Source organism: Dendrobium catenatum, unplaced genomic scaffold (genome assembly GCF_001605985.2).
Source record: "Dendrobium catenatum unplaced genomic scaffold, ASM160598v2 fragScaff_scaffold_1390, whole genome shotgun sequence".
NCBI classification, from domain to species: Eukaryota; Viridiplantae; Streptophyta; class Magnoliopsida; order Asparagales; family Orchidaceae; genus Dendrobium; species Dendrobium catenatum.
Genome location: NW_021319852.1, coordinates 482075 through 500957, shown reverse-complemented (window position 1 = coordinate 500957; position 18883 = coordinate 482075). Strand labels below are relative to the sequence as shown.

At 35.1% G+C, this 18883-nt stretch overlaps 2 protein-coding genes across 6 annotated transcripts; one reads left to right on the top strand and one right to left on the bottom strand.

Annotated features, from left to right (window-relative positions):
• The first annotated feature begins 760 nt into the window (after window positions 1–760).
• Window positions 761–9047, top strand: LOC110115739. Of its 5 annotated transcripts, XM_020849084.2 has the most exons (4): window positions 762–1077; window positions 1177–1230; window positions 1929–2002; window positions 2994–3290. In XM_020849084.2, exons 1-3 carry the CDS (start codon window positions 802–804, stop codon window positions 1974–1976), a joined length of 378 nt encoding a protein of 125 aa, XP_020704743.2. In that variant the 5' UTR covers window positions 762–801; the 3' UTR covers window positions 1977–2002; window positions 2994–3290. The 5 variants fall into 5 exon arrangements, with proteins under 5 accessions (XP_020704739.1, XP_020704743.2, XP_020704741.1 ...); XM_020849080.2 differs by lacking the exons at window positions 1929–2002; window positions 2994–3290 and adding an exon at window positions 2749–2958 and having other exon boundaries at window positions 761–1077; XM_020849082.2 differs by lacking the exons at window positions 1929–2002; window positions 2994–3290 and adding an exon at window positions 3627–3890.
• Window positions 9048–15213: 6166 nt separating this feature from the next.
• LOC110115747 (transcription repressor OFP8) lies at window positions 15214–16189 on the bottom strand. The gene has a single exon (XM_020849092.2). The coding sequence runs from the start codon at window positions 16145–16147 to the stop codon at window positions 15605–15607; it is 543 nt and encodes a 180-aa protein (XP_020704751.1). The 5' UTR covers window positions 16148–16189; the 3' UTR covers window positions 15214–15604.
• Window positions 16190–18883: the final 2694 nt, after the last annotated feature.

Sequence of the window (18883 nt, the reverse complement as noted above, 5' to 3'; positions counted from 1 at the left end):
CACCAAATATTAAACTACCTAAAAAAGTTGGTTAGTATCCAAGAGTTTTCAAAAAGGTAAAAAATGAAAATTAGGATGTATCCCAAAATCAGTTACTATAATTTCAAAAAATAAATAAAAACCAGCACAAAAAAAAAACTACACAAACTAATAAAAAAAAAAAAATCTACATCAACTCCCACAATATCAAGTAAGATTTTGAGTGTCTTAATGATGTTAGAATAAAGCAATTTTGGGCTCGTTGGATTCATCTCATCAAGCCGCTTGATTTGACTATAAGAACACCACATTTCAAAATCATTTGGTCATCCAATTTATGGTTTGAACCTTTCAAATGTGCATTGAGTCTTCGATTTGCACCCATTTTGGCTCAGATTGAGTCGAATTCAATGTTTTCGAGTTCGACTATTTTTAGACGTTCAGTTCGACTATATGTTTGCTGAAATCAGAGTCTATATGATCCCTAATTTAATTTTAAAAATTTTTCACTCAAATTTGTTTTGAGATTCATGTTCGACCGAGATAAGTTTTTGATGATATATAATATCAAATATATATTTATGATTTAACATTCATCATTTAAAAATACAATTTTTTTGGGAGGCAATTGGGGTATTGGAGCCGAGATGAGATGGGATAAATTTCTTCAGTGTACCACTCGGCCGCAAATCCTATCCAAAATTTTCTGAAACACGGTGGATTCCGTACGAGATTTCTCACCTCAGAAACCCTATCCTTCTCATTCCATTTTCCTACTCCCGACCTCTTCTAGCCATTTGTTCTAATGAACTCCCTATTCTGATGGCTTCTTCAGCAAGCCAACTCTTTCCCTTTCCCGTCAACCAGAATCGCCCTTCCTCTCCTGTCTCTCTCGCCAAATTCGGTACAGTGACCTTTCCCGGCCATCGAGGCCCATCAAAGCACTGGCGAGGGTTTAGCATTGAAATTTCAGCGCCGAGGGTTTCTCCTTCGAATGAAGGCATTGCAACAGGTGTGGATGATGATGGCATTTCTCTTGGAACCATGAAGCTTCCCACGGATACAGATATTACCCTATTTGAGACCTTATTGTTTCAGGTCATAATACCCTCTTCTTCTCCGTTTAAGTGTAAGTTCTCTGAAAATGTTCACTTATATGGTTTGGATTTTGAGTTGTTTAATTGTTTGAAAATGCAGTGGGCTAATAGTCTTTGCCAAGGAGCTAATCTGCCTCTCCCTGTTCCTCTTAAGGTCAGTATAAATCTCCTAAGGTTCAAATTATCTATGTATGTGGCAATTAATTTATCAATGAAGCCTGCGTGTTATAGAAAATTTTCAGTGCCAATTTGAACAGAAACGCCTCAGCAAGATTAGTAGTTGCTGATATTTTCTTACAAGGCGGATTAATGTACATATCACCCTAAGTTATTCTTTTTACATATTTAACTGTTAAAATTTACTAATTTCTCATATAATTTTAAAATATTAAATATAAAAAACAGCGAAAGGGAGACGAGATCAACGATGTGTTGTAGATAAAGAGTTTGATGATGGATTGTTATTCTTTTTGCATATTTGTGCATTTGCCGAAAATTAGAAAAATATGTCTGATGCTTTATTTTTTTTAGAGAAATATGGACGAAAGTTTCCTTCAAACTAGAAATAACCTTACTATGGATTGAAAAGTACTTTTTTATATCCATCTTGCTCAAATTTGATTCGAATAACATTTAAAAAAAATTAATCAAAATTCGATCAAGATTGAAACAAATAACAACAACCACATCAAGCTTTTATCCCACTATTTGGGGTCCGCTACCTAAATCTTTGTTCTCCATCGTGTTATGTTAAAAGTCGAATTCTCATTTATATTTAATAATAAAGGTCATTTTTAATATTTTCAAGCCAAGTCTTTTTAGAGCTACCTCTACCTTTCTTAATATTGGCAGGCCAAATCCAATACATCTACTCTCATAATTGAGTCATCAAAAAGCTGATGTTTTATGTGTCCAAACCATCTAAGGTGACTCTCTCTAATTTTATTTTCCTTTGTAGCTACTCCAAAATATTTTCACGTGTGTGTATATATATATATATATATCACATAAAAATAATACGTAATTTATCATTGTACAATCATTTGACAATAGTATTTTAAGAGTTATATAATTGATCCATGCTAGAAAATAGTTATGAAGCCTGTGGACGCTTGATCTTACAAGTTACTCAATTTTGACTTCCAACATCATGATGGTTATTCCTCTATTCGACTACATCCTTCTCCTCTTTGGAAGGCCTATTTTTCTTTTGATGAACACTTGGCTTTACCAATGTGAATAATATGACATATCTTTGTTTCATCTGAACCATCCTAAGCATCTTTTTTTATTTTACTATATTTATATTTTTAGTGTATGTAGCTATGTTTCCTGTGTATAGAATTATAAATATAAGGAATAAAAACAGGTACCCCAACCCTAAGATGTTGCCGATGCATGTTCATATGGAATACTAATAACCATAGTTTAAAATTGCGCAATAAGAGGTGCGCCTTTGCGCAATTTGCTCCAAAACAGCCTCATTGCCTAAGCAATTTTGAGGCTTGATGAGGCTTACGCCTCAAGGAGATTGAGGCACACCTCAATTGCGCTATTGCTCAATTTTGTATGCGGCGTACGCCTCAATTTAGGGGGCCCACTCACTTAAAAAACCCCCCAATTCTTCTTCCTTATACTCGCTTACCTGAAGTCCTGAACTGAAGTCACTCAGGAAGAACGCAGACGACGCACGATCCGGATCTCCTGCACGATTCCGCCGCCTCTCCCACCGGCGTCGCCTCACGCCAGTGAGGTCTTGTTTCCGGTCGCCCTCTACGACACTTCTTCAACTGGTCTTAGGTTTTTTTTTAGTTAAATATATATTTATTTTTTTTAACTTATAGAAAATCTAAGGTTTTAAATTTTTTGAGATTTTTTGTTTTATTTTGCATTTATGCTTTATGAAATATGGTTTAGGGCAAGGAAAAGTCTAATACGTCATTGCGGAGGTACCCTTCGTGGAAGTACAATATACAGGTTGACGTAGGCGGCGGTGAGAAGACTTATGTGTATTTGAAATACCATTTTTATGATAAAGTGGTAAAGGGCGGAGTAACCCGCATGAGGAACACTTATTCTGTACTTTGAATTATGCTATGAGATGCATATATTGCATCTATTTTATTGTTTTCCACTAATTTCACCTCTCATTTAGATGTTTTTATTGTATGATAGACTCTTATGGTTATTTACATGCTAGAATACTTAAATTCTCATTTACGCAATTCTTCGTCCATGAGGCTTACGTCTTGCCTCACGGACGAAAAACACATCGATGCTTATTTACGCAATTTTAAACCTTGCTCATAACATCAAACTTTTGTATAATGACATGTCCTCTCCTATGAGGATGCGATCCAATGTAGATTATCATCATGGACATATAGTTCAAATTGATTAATAGGGTAGATGACCATGCTTTGAGCCTTATTTTGGAGTTTTTCCAATGCTTCTTCATTTTCTTTGTAAAATAATTTTTGTGTTTTGTTATATTGCATCCATTAAAGAATTATTTTTGCACTATTTGTCTTAAAAAATCTTACAATGCAGACACTAGATAGGAGCATTACTCTTAGTAACATTGTTGAAGCTCTCAAAAATGCCAATTACATCATGTAGTATCAATTTTTAGAGAAGAAAGTATGAGCCCATCTCCAAAGCTAACTTCATCATCAAGATAAAATGTTATGGCTGGTTTCTTAACGTGTATTTTGTCAAAGTTCTTAAAGAACATAGCTCTTTTGTAAGCATTAGAAGCGAAATGATACTCATAATAACTATCAAATTTAAATTTCCTAGTTATGTTTATTATTACATGATGAGTACTAGCCTTTATAATGTGTCTCCATAAACATGGTTGACAAACAACCATTAGCGATGTTGTTGTGTCTATTAGAGAAAAATACCAACTTCTCTATTATGCCTATTGATTCCTCAATCTAGTCATAAAATACAGCCATTAATTGTTATTTTCTATGCCAACAATTAAAAATACTATAGGATGAATGAGTATTGGCATCTTGTGCCACTACCATAAGAAACATTTCGCCATAACATGTATACAAGAATGTTTCACACATACTTAATATTGTGTGGCATATATTTTTGAATCATTAATTACGAACACCCAAAGAGACATGCAAATTTGAAGTGCAATCATTATCTTCTTGGAGATCAATAATTATATATGAAATTTTTTTGTGTGGCATAACTAGATATTATTGTAAATTTTGAAAGAATGCATTGAGGGAAGACTCACATAGGTGATAACTTTCTCATGGCATCCTAAAGTCTTCTTTTAGGACAAATTAATATCATAGTCTTTCTTAACATCTAATATGATTTCCCTAGGCTTCATGTTAGGATGGGAGGCTATGATCTTATCTTCATTTACCCAATGAGCTATGATCGAGTTAAGTGGTCTATAGATCTTACATTTAACATACAAGTTTGTTCTATTGTAAGGCTTGTTATCTAAAAAATATTTGAATTTTCAGAAAATGTACCATACTTTTTTATATGATTCTCCATTTAGATTGACAGATTTTTTTCATGGCATACACATGTAATGCCTTCAAGTCTTCTTTGCTCCCATATAGTTGCACAACGCATAATTAAGTACGGGATAAGCTATTATAGGTTGGGAGTCATCTATGTATTTTTCATACCTTAAATTATTTCTTTTAGCTCGATTTGCACAAAGAATTCAAAGACCTGGGCCATTTCTTAATTTCGAATTGACCACAAACACTTCGGTTGATATCTTCAATATACACTTAAATTTTGAAGCGTCGATTGAATGGAGATCTCCTGTAGCATGCACGTCCACAATATCACCAATTTTTGTATGTGGAATGTCCCCATCATCAGCTATACTAATGAAAGATTGTGAACTTACTGATCTTGTATAAGCTCCATTTGCACAAGAAATTATAGTTGAAATCTTCTTAGGAGTAGCGAAGACACATTTGGTCCTGATGCTTAATGGATAAGAAAAAATCAAGATCATCATCCATAAGTAAATTAGTTGGAGGAATTGATGAGGCTTCACTAAAGCAGTACATACCTCTAATTTTATATTATTGTCCCATACTCCCATATCAACATCTAGCACTTTAGATATAAGATCAATCGGATTGTTAAAGGAAATATTTCTCTGTATTTCTAATTATTTGTTCTATTTTTTTAGATCCAACCAACTTTCATGTTTTCCTTTCATTCTCTTCCATGTATAAGAATGTTGATGCTTTTTTATTTATAAAAAAACACTTCATCTTACTATAACTTTATTGTTCCTCAAACATTGATCAAAATTAATCGAATCGTATTCAAATAAGCTCATATTATTGATTGAACACTGCTCCAATCATGTTAAAGTATACTCAATTTGCAATTGAATTATAATAGAAGACGGAATCATACGTTCTTTAAACCTAGTTAAAATATTTATATAGTTAATTGATACATCACCAAAAATTACCTTGATAGTGCACGAATCTCGAGGCATATTCAAGTTGGAAACTTTCAAAATTAAATTTGGAATCATTTGAATTGCAATTTCAGGAAACTTACAGTCAAATTGAACGTATCTTAACAACATCAAAATCGGTCCGACCCAAGACCAAATTGGTCCAAATCGGGGGCTCAAACCACATTTGGAAGGTTCAAAGAATTATTTGGATGACAAAATGATATCCAAATATGGCATGCTTATAGTCAAATCAAACGGCTCGGCAAGACAATTCCAATGAGCCTAAGATTAATGAGTTCCTGCATCATTAAGGTACTTAAAAAGTTGAAAAACTCTATATGATCGGGGAATCAATACGGCCATACGATGGATCACTCCAAACCTGCTCCGGATCTTTTCTATATTTACGGGATGTGTCACTCATAAAAATTTATAAATAGACCCCCAGTCTCTACATAAAGGGGACCTTTTGGCTAGAGATTGGAGAGAGCTCTAAAGTTCCAAAAGCTCCAGCACAACCACCGGCGAACCCCCATTGACTGCTGTCGGACCACCGCTAGGCCGTCGATCACCGTCAAACTTCCACCCGGCCACCTTGGATTTTAGCTCGACCGTCGTCGGACCACTGCCCAGCCGCCGATCGCCGCAGACTTTCACCTGGCCTTCGACAGCCACCGGACTTCAGCCTGGCTGTCGTTGGACCACCCCCGGTTGCCGCCAGACTTCCTCTCAGCTGTTGATTGTTGATTGTGGCTGGACTTCAGCCATACCTTTGTAGGACCACCGCCCGTCCGCCAACCGCCATCGAACTTAAGCCCAACCGTCGCCGCACTTCCACCCAACCGCCAACCGCTGTTGCGCTTCCACCTGGCCGCCGACCGCGGCCGCACTTCCACCCGATCGCCAACCGTCGATCGTCGCTGAACTTTAGTCCGACATTCATCGGACCACCGCTCGACCGCCAACCGCTGTTGGACTTCCACACGGCCGCCGACCGCCGTCGGCCTTTGTGCAGAAGTTCAGCTGACGTGGAATGATCCAACGAAGGTCTGGCGGAAGTCCAGCAGCGATCAGCGACTAAATGGAAGTCCGACGGCGGTCTGCGGCTGGGTGGAAGTTCGGCGGCGGTCGGGACGGTGTTCTAATGATAGTCGGGCTGAAATCTGACACTGGTTGGCGGTCAGGCGGTGGTCCGATGAATGTTGGGCTGCTAACTTCCGACTGCCAACCGCTGTTGGACTTCCACCCGGCCGCACGACCGTTTTCAGATCTTTGCCTAACTCTTCAATTTGTTGTAATTTGGCCACCTCTTAAGTAAATGGATGGGTCGACCTTTGTAATTCCCTCAAATTTAGTTGAATCTTTTCACTTGGGCAAGGCTTCGTAGATTTTCCCTCTTCGGACTTTCCACGTAAAAAATAAAGAGATCGGGTACATCTACACTACATGATGGAAACTCATAAAAATAGTACCAATAACTTGTGAAAAATTTTGTACCCATGTATACATGAGTTGTCAATGGACGAAGAAATCTTCAACTTCGCACGCATCTCCATCTCGAGCAAAGAAGCTCGGATGAAGAGTTAGACGACAATACGAGCAAAAGCCAAAGTGGAAAGAGTGGGCGGCTTCCTTTTTATAGTGGGATATGAGTATTATCGAGGTCTTTTGATATGAACGAAATTTTTTTGCATATTTCTTCAAACAAAAAGCAACGAGAATATTTCTCAAATTTCGTCCGTTATAGGACATATAAAACCAACTTTATCTTTTAAAACATCATTAAAAATTATAGGAAATATATGCAATTTAAACTGTGGCAAGCCAATTGTACCATATCAAATTCACTGAATATTTTGTTCAAAGAGAAAAGGACCCAAAATGGTCCATTGACTCTTTATAAAGGATATTTTATATCTTTAAGTGACTATTTTCATCTTTTTTCTCTTTATTTAATGAACGATGTCATTTATTTAATAAAAAATTGATTAATATACATAATTTGAAACAAATGACAACTAGAATTGATAATAAATAAAACGATCAAATCCATAGGAAACACGTAGAAAAGTTGCAGAAAACTTTGATGAGATATTCAACCAAATTTTTTATTAAAATGTGTTTGTAAATCTTTAAATTTATTTTAACCTGGTTGTAATAATTAACTCTTATATTACACTCATCTTAAAGTAATTAAGAGTTTTAAACTTCATCATAAATAAATTTCGATCATGATCAAAATATTCTTACCTATTATTTGTCCCAAGTAAATATCCATTTACTATAGATTTGCTATAGGAGCATTTGTCACACCTTTGATCATAGCTAGTTGCTACACTTCATCATCCTGCAACAATTTGCTAGATTAAATTGTAGCAAATTTAGAGCCAATTTTATTGCTGCAAATCCATTGGATATTTCACTTAACATTTAAATTTTTATATTTACATATATATAACACGTTGGTGCTTAAAACTAATGTTGTATTTCACTTTAAATAAATTAGTATTAATTAAATTTTTAATTTGATTAAATGATTATGTGTTATATAAATAAATATTGAAGCTAAGTGTTAGATATGTAAATATATAAGAATTCAGTGATATAAATATAAACCTCCTATAAAAAATTGACATCATAAGACCCGAAGTAACCCGGTTTATTGACCGTGTTTCGTTACAATGTTCAATGTATCTATAAATGATCTATCGAAGCATCGACGAGCAAATTCAGGAGAACAATTACTAGAAGGCTCATTTTTCTCTTGAATTTATGTAATAAACTTCACCATTCTCAGTTCATTTGGGCTCCTTAAGATTTGTCCTTTGCATGATATAATTTTTTTTTTATTTAAGTTTTATTTGGGACAACTTTTTTACTGCTTCTTAAAGCAGTTTTAGAATACAAAAATTTTAACTTTTGTACTAAAAATTATTTTAAGAAGCAATAAGAAAGGAGTCTCAAACGAAGCCATAGTCAATTGTAATATTTTTGCTATATATATAAAAATGTTTGGCTAATGAAATTAATATTTGTATGATAATACAGATAGATAAAGTGCAAGGGGGAGTTAGATTGGGTTTTATCAAAGTGGTGGATGGGAAGACAGAGGTCTTCGTCTACATCGACTGCCTGGTTTGCCCAGCGACTGAGGGAACCGGTCCAGTTTTCCGGGCCATAAGAAACGGACCGGCCAAGGAAAAAATTCCTCCAGGAGAGGAACGGATTATGAGAAGCCTTCTCCAAGCCCTACAGAAATCCCTTGAAATCGCGAGGGCTTAGCATCTGTAATGTTAACTTTCTTAAATTTATAATTTTTGCTTCTATTATAAAGATGCATACTGCTTTACTGAAAGAAGTTTTTTTATTTTTAATTTCAAGTCTTGGAATACTTTTTTTTCTTTTTTTCCCTTTTATTATCAAAATACCTATAAAGAGTCCTCAACTGTAAACGTTTTCATTAGGTGTTCTGTTGATTGCTAAAGTGTCATTAAATTTAACCTGCGTTGAATGGAGTAATTGATTGAATTGCAATTCATTTAGGGTGTGATTGTAAATTGTGAAGTTGTTGTGAAGAAAATAATTTAGGCTTCATTTAAAAAAAAAAAATTTTATAGAAGCGGAATCTGTCCGGATATCTAAGCCCATGGCTTGGTACTGCTTAGCACCGCAGCTCAGTACCGCTTAGTAGCGCAGCTCAGTATCGTTGGTGTGGTTCATTCTAATTGGTATTCGGATGAAGAGTTGTATTTGGCGTTCGCACATAATAATCTCTCTAATTTAGAAATTTTTTTTATTATTTTAAAGCAGCGTTGAGTAAAAAAGTTTTCTAAACTAGAAATTTTCTTTAAAAATCAGCTTTAAAAATGATAAAAAAATATCTCAAACAAAGCCTTAGCCAAATAAATTTATAATTATTGTATGAAAAGTAAAACAGTTATGAAGTTCCAAACACAATCCTTAATCTTGCTTGAATAAAATTTGTGATGTCATGCAACTCTCTTTAGCTTGTTGGTTGGGAGTTTGGCTCTTGACTAAGAGGTCACCCCCCTAAAAAAAATTATGATTGATTTGAGGCTTTAGGGTGGAGAGAGAGAGAATCTGGAAGATATGATGGAAGATTTAACACAACATATAATACTCTCTTTTTTTTTTTTTTTTTTTTTTTGAATATGAGGTTTAACATTCATTACTTGAATAAATTCAGGTTATAAATATGACTGTAGATGTCTCAGCTACATTGAATTTGTAATAAAAGTTTATAAAGCTCATTGAATATGCTAACTGCTACCAGTAATAAAAGAAGCCAAATTAGAAGGAAAAATGTGAAGATCTTACTGAAAGCAAGCTCATTAAAGAACAAATCAATGCCTCTGAATTAGAATGACCATAGAAAGGAAGAAAAGATTGGAAACCTATCATTCAAAATTAAATGCAGCAGCATAGCACTATACATCCCATTCTTTGATGATAATAAAATGTAGGAGAACAAAAAAGCATAGATGATGCATTTGTAACGCAAATAAATTTTATTTATGATTTTATTATGTCACTATTAAATGGCTGTGTTTTTGCACTTTTTTAGTTTTGGATATATCTAAGCTATAAAGCATGACATCTTAATTTTGATTAATGCTTGCTTGCTCAAAAAGTTATTTAAATGAAAATTCTCCAATTATATAGGCATCAAATTATTTACATATTATATAAATCAAAGTTTAAAAAATCGGATCGGACCAACTGCTATAATTGTGAGCTGGTCATAAAGCCGATCTGATCCATCCTAAAAATCATTTCTACATCAATCCGGATTGAACTGGCGAACCAAACTAGTAATCTAAATAAATAAGTTAGGTAATCAAGTTAATAACATATATATTATATATTTTTAAATAAAATCCTAAACTTGCTATAAAAATTTATTTAAATGAAAATTCTACAATTATATAGGCATCAAATTATTTACAATAATGATGGCATTTATGGCTACAAAAGATGCTTTTTCTATAGGAGATAGGATTAATGCTTAATCTCATCATGTGAGTTAACTAGCGGCTAATATTTGTTCTAATTGACTATTAGTAATTTGCCTAGAAAACATTTTTTGGCTAATGCATGTAGCTGCAATTTGGCTACTATGTAAAAATTTGTATGAAACTAATATCCTATTCATACCTATATAATATATTTTTTCAATATTAGAACATTTGCATAAGACTATTGTTCTGTTTATACTAAGATAATAAATTTTTATTAAAGCTAATTGCCTGTGAATTAGGCTGGTTATCGGGATGATTTTTCTAAGACGATATTTTCTGCAAGTAGGAGTAGAAGTCATAATTATTTGGCTATTGAGCGTATCTTGGCATAAAATTATTTATTTTTAGAAGAACTTTATATATATTTTAATTCTGGATAATTATCTATATGCCTTTTTATGGCTTGCAGTATTTCCTGAAATTCTTGATTAAAATGCTTTAATATAATGGTATCTACTTCATCATTTAACCCTCGAAGTTCTGCTATAATATCTGCTTTTATTGGAGCTAAATTATTTCTAATTTCTCTAGGTATTTCTTCACTAAATCTGAGAACCATTTTTATAATTTATTTTATGGATATATCAAGATGTTTGAAGAATTATTTCTCCCAATCAGGTAAGATTTGCTTTAAATTTTTTGCTTTGATGCCTCATTCTCCATAATTAAAAAGTAAGAAAAAGTCCAGTAATTTTATTTATGATATAAAAATTCTTTGTGACAGATGCGAGAATAATTCGACATACACCGACAGAGAACCATTTTTATAATTTATTTTATGGATATATCAAGATGTTTGAAGAATTATTTCTCCCAATCAGGTAAGATTTGCTTTAAATTTTTTGCTTTGATGCCTCATTCTCCATAATTAAAAAGTAAGAAAAAGTCCAGTAATTTTATTTATGATATAAAAATTCTTTGTAACAGATGCGAGAATAATTCGACATACACCGACTATACAGATATTATACAAAGATTCAAGAGTATTTTCCACCAGCCCAAAGACAAAGCATAAATGGGGACTTATGGGGTACAAACTCGTGAATTTTTGGATGCAGTGTACTCGATCATAGGAGTCGAAAGTTATTTCGTCTTTCAAAAAGAACTTGTATATGGTAAATATAGAACTGGATTTTCGCTTAGCTTTATTAAAACAGAGATTTTGGCTACAATACAAAATTTCTTTAAAGTATTTCTCCCCTAAGGGAGAAATAATTAAAACACTACTCACTCATGAAGAGTGATATCTTATCTATAAATTAATAAGAAGTATGACTAAGAAATAAGACTAATATGTATAAACAAATATAAACAAAGACTTTATTATTAAAGAAGAGAAAGACTTACAAGGACTGAAAGAAGACTACTTCTTGCAGAAACACTCACAATAATATTTCATACAGCTGATTCACACAACAAGTTCTTTTTTAAAGACGAAATAACTTTCGACTTTGAATTATAAACTTATCTAATTGAATGTGGGACCATCTAAATGCCATTTCTAGCAAACGGGTAGTGAAAAGGTGTGTTTCGAGATGAATCTAATGATACCAATAATGTCTTGATTTAAAATAAAATGAATCTAAATTAACTACTAAATGCATAATCAAAAACTTCATGAAATTGTATGAGGGGCATGGCTTTGATTTCTTCGCCTTATAATCAAAATAAGTGTTTTGACAAGTTGAATTTAACAAACTTAAGTTCACTCAATTCCGTGTTCAAAGAGGAGCTAACATGAAAAAGAACCAAAGAGATCAATTTCAACCGACTGTATGATGGAGTTTATGATCTATAGTCAATAATTATGGCTTTTCTTTTATACATGGATAGGCGATTCAACATTTTTAACAAAAAAATAAGAATTAGGAGAGTACTAGTGCTTTGTTTGCCAGCATGCAATATTTAACATAAACATCAGAATGGCCATCAACAATTACCACCAAAGCTTATAGTCACCAACTACAAATGCTTTATTGGGGGTGTCAATATTTGATACGACCTGAAAAATCTACTCGAACTCGACTCGAAAATTTCTGGTTATGGTCAACCCGTCTAACAAACGGGTTAGGTTCGGGTTGACCTGGCAACCCGAACTCAACCCGAGTTAATCCAAGAAAAAATCCCTGACCGCATCTGCATGCGGTCACTTCCGCGTTGACCATGTTTACCAGTCGTTGAGTCCGTGCTGACCGTCATAGCTTCGAGTGCTCGCACTGGCCGCGCCTGCCAGAGTGGCTTCGAGTGTCTCGCTAGCCTGACGTTCCGTCCTGATAGCCTACCATCATGTCGAGTGCCTGCCATCGTTAGTGCTGTCATCGCTGACTCGTCAAGCCGCTGATGCCTCACCCCGCTTGGAGCCTCAATGTCCTAGTTCATTGTCTACTCTCTGAGCAGTTGATCGCGGTGCCTTCGCTGTCTGATAACTCAGTTCGCCACGGGTCGGGTCGGGTCAATCCGGCAACTTGCGCGAGTCGGGTCCTGGTTGAAAAGGCTGATACATGACCTGATTTTGATAGCCCTATGTTTGACCATCACCGATTACCATGGGCACCTATTATCAACTACCACTGACATCTACCAAGTTTGAGTGATGCCAACATCATCCATCGACAACATATATGCATTGTCAACATCCATCTTTTATCATCATACAATATCAAACAAAATCAATATATATTATCAACCGCACCCACTCCCATCACCTAACCACATAATCCCACATTCTCTGGTGATAGAGAAAGGTTAAATATTATAACTTTCAATTAATATAGTGAAATTATTTCAATTTGATTAGCTCTCATGATTTTTTTTTACATTTTTAGGGTGTTCAAAGTAAAACTCGTGTTTCTAGCACTCCATAGCCTTATGAATGATCTTATTAGTTACTAGACATTTTCCTCTATGCATGCAAATAATTTATGAATCCATTATTAAGCTACAAGCATTGATTAGAGCCTTTTAATTCTTCTTTCGTTTCTTTTCAAAGTCCTTTGAGTCTGAGCATTCAAATGCTTTGATCACGCATGGGAAATAACGATAGTTACTCGGTTAGCCTAAAAATGAATTAACTATTCAAATGAAATAATTAATGATCTTAATTAATTGAATCTAGCTAGGTCATGTTTAAGTGATCAAGGTTAATAATTAATGGCTGATTTGACTTTAAATTAATGTATTCAATAATATTTATCTATTTTTGTTTGATTTATAAACTTCACCAAAAGATATTAAATTATTTAAAAAAAAGTTACATTTAGGATCTTAAGTGAGTCAACCTGACTTGAGCAGACAAGCTGATGAATCAAATTTGAACTATCTTCAACTCGAGTCATTAACTCGAGAGTTGGCCCGTTTAAAATTTTTTACTAAAATGCGCTTTAAATATAAATATTTAAAATTCAAGAGTTAAATTATAAAATTATTATAAATATTTAAAAATTATTTTTCTTTTTTTATTTCAAATCATTAATTTTATTTTAAGCTTCTAATAATGGCTTGAAGCATAATCAATTTTTCTTTGGCCGTGAGATGATTTGAACTAGCTCAAACAAAAACTTGATTAATTAATCAAGTTTAAGCTCAAACTAAAGATAACTCAAGCTCGACTCAACTCATTTACTGAGGTCGAGACTAAATGTTTTAATCAGTTGAGCTCGAGCTTTGTAAATGAGCTCGAGCTCAATAAAAATTATACAAACTTAGCTCATTTGACTCCAGTTTTTTACACCTCTCCAAAGTAACACTTCCAAATCGTGTTTATGAATTTATACTATACCCATTTTAGGAATTCTTAAGGAGAAAAAATCCGGAAATAGGAACTTATCCAGTTTGCGAGATCCTCTCTCACTAACAGAGGCATACGACAGCCACAGCTACTGCGATCAAATGAAGACAAGCTCACAAAAATCCAAGCCAAGCAAAAGCTCCTGCGACTTTTTATTTATTTATTTATTCTTACTTCATATTAAGATAATTTAATTAACATAAATTATTGAGTGAACTAAAAAATCCGTTGTCGAATATAAATTATAATGAATATAAAATTATAACTAAATTATAAATTAGAAAACCAACATAAGCTTTAGAAAATTAAGAAATATTTAAATTACTTTAGAAAAATAAAAAAAAATCAAATAAAAAATGAAAAATCCAAAATAAAATGAAAATTATAATCAATATCTAAATAAAAAATTACATTAATTTTATTTTTTATATTTTATCCACACAATGACCCTCCTACTTTTGACTCTTCTGAATCGCTCTCCAACTCTGCAAATCGTAATCTTTCTGTGCCCGCAAAAGAAGACTATCGTACACACAGCCTGTTTTACGCAATTTCCTTAGCCACAGACTCTCATGATGAGCACTCTACAACTTCAAAGCTAAAGCTATCTCTCTAAATGATGGCAATATCTCTCTGTCATCAAACCATCAGGAGAAAGGGACACTTCGCATTCATAGATAGGTCTGAATGCATAACTCATGCAAACAAATTTCAGTGGTAAATGTCAGATCACCTATTAAAGTGTACAGTGAAAATGAAGTAAAAACACGCAGGGAGAGGCAAGCAAGCTTGCTAGTTAATTAGATATGATCATTAGATCTCATTAAACACTAAGGCAAACTGTAAACAACTGAAACAAGCAAGCCATCACATCAGTTCATAACTACAGCTTTCTCCTAAGTCATCTAGTTAATAAGTAATTAAGAACCTCTACAGTTCTGCTAGGCATCTAAGTAATCAGATAATCAAACTCTGTATTTTACTTTATTATGACTTATAAGGAGCTCATTATAGTTCATAATATAATCTAAGAGTAAAATACAGCATACGTTCATCATAGTTCAGCTCAACTCGTCTAATTGATCAGTAATTGAAAGCTGTACATGGCAGTTGTGTGCGAGCTGAGCTGAACATGACAGAACTCTGTATTTTTTTTCTTTATTATGACTTAAAATGAGCACATTATAGTTCATAGTAAGTGTTAGGAAAGTAAAATACAGAATCATTTGAACTAGTAGTAATTTTCCCAACGGCATGGAGAGGGAGGTGAGAATACTCCAGACCAGAGATCAGCGAAGGCATGAAGAATGAGATTGTGGTGGCGGGGAGAGTTTAGTGAGAGAAAGCGGTGGAGGAGGTCGTTGAGATCATCCCAAGCGTACAAGTCATTCTCCACTATCATCTGAACCATTGATTCCCGGAAGTCAGCATAAGGCTCAGATGTTTCCTTCACCACAGGCACGCTCTCAGCCGCCGCAGACCAAGGCTTTTCCATTCCCCTGTTTCTTCTCTTCGCTCTTTTCTCCTTCTTCTTCTTCCTCTCCTCTTCTTCATGAGAGGAAAGGGAGAAGGAGGAGGAGTTCACCATGGTGGTAGAAGTGGCGGTCGAAGGCCAAAGGGAGGCGGAGGAGAGTGAGTGGGGAGTGTTTGGACGGCGAGGCTTCAGTCGGAGGGAGGTCAGAAAAGCAGAGAGCTTTGTTCGCCGGCAGCCGCATCCGACATCTACGACAGCTACAGGTTGTTTCATGGAGAAGCGCCGCCGGCCGGAAGACATCGCCGTAGTCTGAAAGCGCAAGTGGAGAGAAGAGTGTTTGTGTGCAATGAAGATGGGTCGATGTAGTTTATTAGCTTTATTTTGGACCGGACAGAAGTGCTGGGAATAGTAATAGAGTATTAATGGGCCATGTGAGATGAATGAGGGGTCAACTTAAAGAGGTGGAGAGGTTTAATGAGGAGGCTGTCAGATAAATGATCTTCAAGGACTGTTTTTAAATTGAGCACATATTAGAAGACTAGATCTTGTGTGGATAGGCTTATTATTTAAATTTATATTATGAGCATAAAATAAATAGTTAAAAATATAAATAGTTGATTAGGGATATCATATAATAATGTTTTATTCTATAATAAAGAAATGAGTTTAATATTTCATTTGAAATAACTTTTCTACTGCAAATAGCTTTTTATTTGAATTACTAAATTTTGTACTAGAAAAATAGTTTAAAATAAGTTACCTTAGATGGTTTGGTCACATTAAATGGAGGTCTTCCAATAACTCAATTAGGAAAGTTGAGGCATTAGATTTGACTTATGTTAAGAAATGTAGAGATAGACCTAAAAAGACTTTGTTAGAAAATATTAGAAATGATATTTTTTATTAGATTTAAATGAGAATTTAATTTTTAACCGGACATAATGGTGAAAAAGGATTCATGTAGCCGACCCAAATAGTGGGACAAAGACTTGATGTTGTTGTTATTGTTGTTGTAAAAATAGCTTAAAATGAAGTATGAAAGCTATCTCAAATGAAACCTAAATGTTATTTATAATATAAAAGAATTACTTTTATATTACAAACAATATTATTTTTTGTGATTAGAATAGAATATTGGCTAAGAAATCATCATAGATTTGATTTTTATGACAACTTTATAGCCCTCACATACATGTAATGCATGTCTATAATATTTTTATATTTATGTTTTTGAGAAAACTTAAGGGGTAGCTAATATTTGAGATGGTAGTATAAATATCTAATTCAAATATGTTTGTAGGTGACATTAGGATTTGACTAGTCAATAAGCATAGATCAAGCCTCAAACGTAAAGAGAAAGTTAAATCGTAGCTATGAATATCTTATGAGATTTCTATTAGTACAAAACTTATGTGATTTAATAAAATGAGTTAAGGGTGTCCTCTCACCTCATTTATAGATTTCGAGTTTGTTTGAGACAGTCTTTTTACTGTTTTTTTTTTTCAAATCGCAACCATAGTTTCTATTATTTTTACTTGTTGCGTACAGGAGTATTCGCGGCGGTAGAGAAATATCATATTTATCATATTAGCGTTGTACGAAAATTCAACACGCAATCAGATAAGAGAGAGGGTCTAGCATTTATATGAGACACTAATATTTTTACGTGGAAAACCCCTGAAAAGGGGGGAAAAACCACGGGGCCTAGCCCAGTCTGAATGAATCCACTAGTATTGTAGTTGATTACAAATGAGGTCCTTCCTTGGTGGAAGGTCTTAGCTTGATGTACATCTTATGGAGTACATTACATGATGTTAATACAAAGAGTCATTGTTGACATGTTTGTTTGGTCGGAAGGACCGTAGTCGGAGGGCGACGGAGGTCGGAAGACTTGTAGTCGGTGGGCGACATATGTTAGGAGGACCATAGTCGGTTGGCGACGGAGGTCGGAAGGACTGTAGTCGGCGGGCGATGTAAGTAAGGAGAACCGTAGTCAGCGGGCGACAGAGGTCGGAAAGACTGTAGTCGGGGGCGACATAAGTCAGGAGGACCGTAGTCGGCGGGTGACGGAGGTTGGAAGAACTATATTCGACGGGAAACATAAGTCAGGAGGACCGTAGTCGGCAGGAGACGGAGGTCGGAAAGACTGTAGTCTGACGACGAATATCAGAAGGACAACATTAGGTAAAAGTCCAAAAATGGAAATAAATCCATCTTTGCGTAGACATCCAGCGAAGTCCGATAACCGGTAGAAGTCCGGCATCGGGTAGAAACTTGGCGAAGAGTGAAGGTGCGACGTCAGGTAGAAATTTGACGTCTGTTGGTGGCAGAGGAGAACTCCGGCCTCACTTGGGCGGAGTTTCGACGTCAGGAGGGAACTCTATCGTTAATTGAGAAGAATTTCCACATCCCGTGGAAGTTGGGAAGAATTCTGGCGTTCTCCAAAATATCCGGCAGAATCCCGGCGTGTTCGGGCGGCGGGAAGAGCTCCGGCGGTGGTCGAGAAGGAGAGGATTCTCCTTTTCCCCTTTCTCCTCTTCTTCTTCTCTCTATTCACTTGAGTCCCTCTTGTGAAGAATGAGGGCTCTATTTATAATTTTTTTGGAGTGGAATGGCTTGTAAATAGGTGTGAGATCATGGGCGAATAGGGAGTGGTTTGAATGGACGGCTGATATTGAACCCTTCGATCGTGCATCGTTCGTAGGACATTTGGAGGCCTTAATGATGTCGGAATTTGGCAATCTTAGGCTCGTTGGATTCGTCTCGTCTAGTCGCTCGATTCGAGTATAAATTCGTTAAAATCGGAGACCGTTTGGTAACTCAAATTGCGGTTTGAACCTTCCAACAGCGCTTCGGGTCCTTGATTCAGACTCATTTGGGCTCGGATTGAGTTGAACTTGGTGTCGTTGGGTTCGTATTTCCGAGACGCTCAGTTTGACTGTAAGCTCGCTGAAATCAAAGTTAGGGTGCTTCCGGATTTAATTTTTGAAGTTTCCAACTAGCTTTTGCCTCGAGATTCGTGCCCGATCAAGCTAA

Excerpts from the sequence above, each read along its gene's own strand:
- LOC110115739 (XM_020849077.2), top strand. The coding sequence starts at position 802 with ATGGCTTCTTCAGCAAGCCAACTCTTTCCCTTTCCCGTCAACCAGAAT. Across the intron at positions 1,078-1,176 it reads TTGAGACCTTATTGTTTCAG|TGGGCTAATAGTCTTTGCCA; the intron begins GTCATAATACCC and ends TTGAAAATGCAG. Across the intron at positions 1,231-8,595 it reads CTCTCCCTGTTCCTCTTAAG|ATAGATAAAGTGCAAGGGGG; the intron begins GTCAGTATAAAT and ends ATGATAATACAG.
- LOC110115747 (XM_020849092.2), bottom strand. The coding sequence starts at position 16,147 with ATGTCTTCCGGCCGGCGGCGCTTCTCCATGAAACAACCTGTAGCTGTC.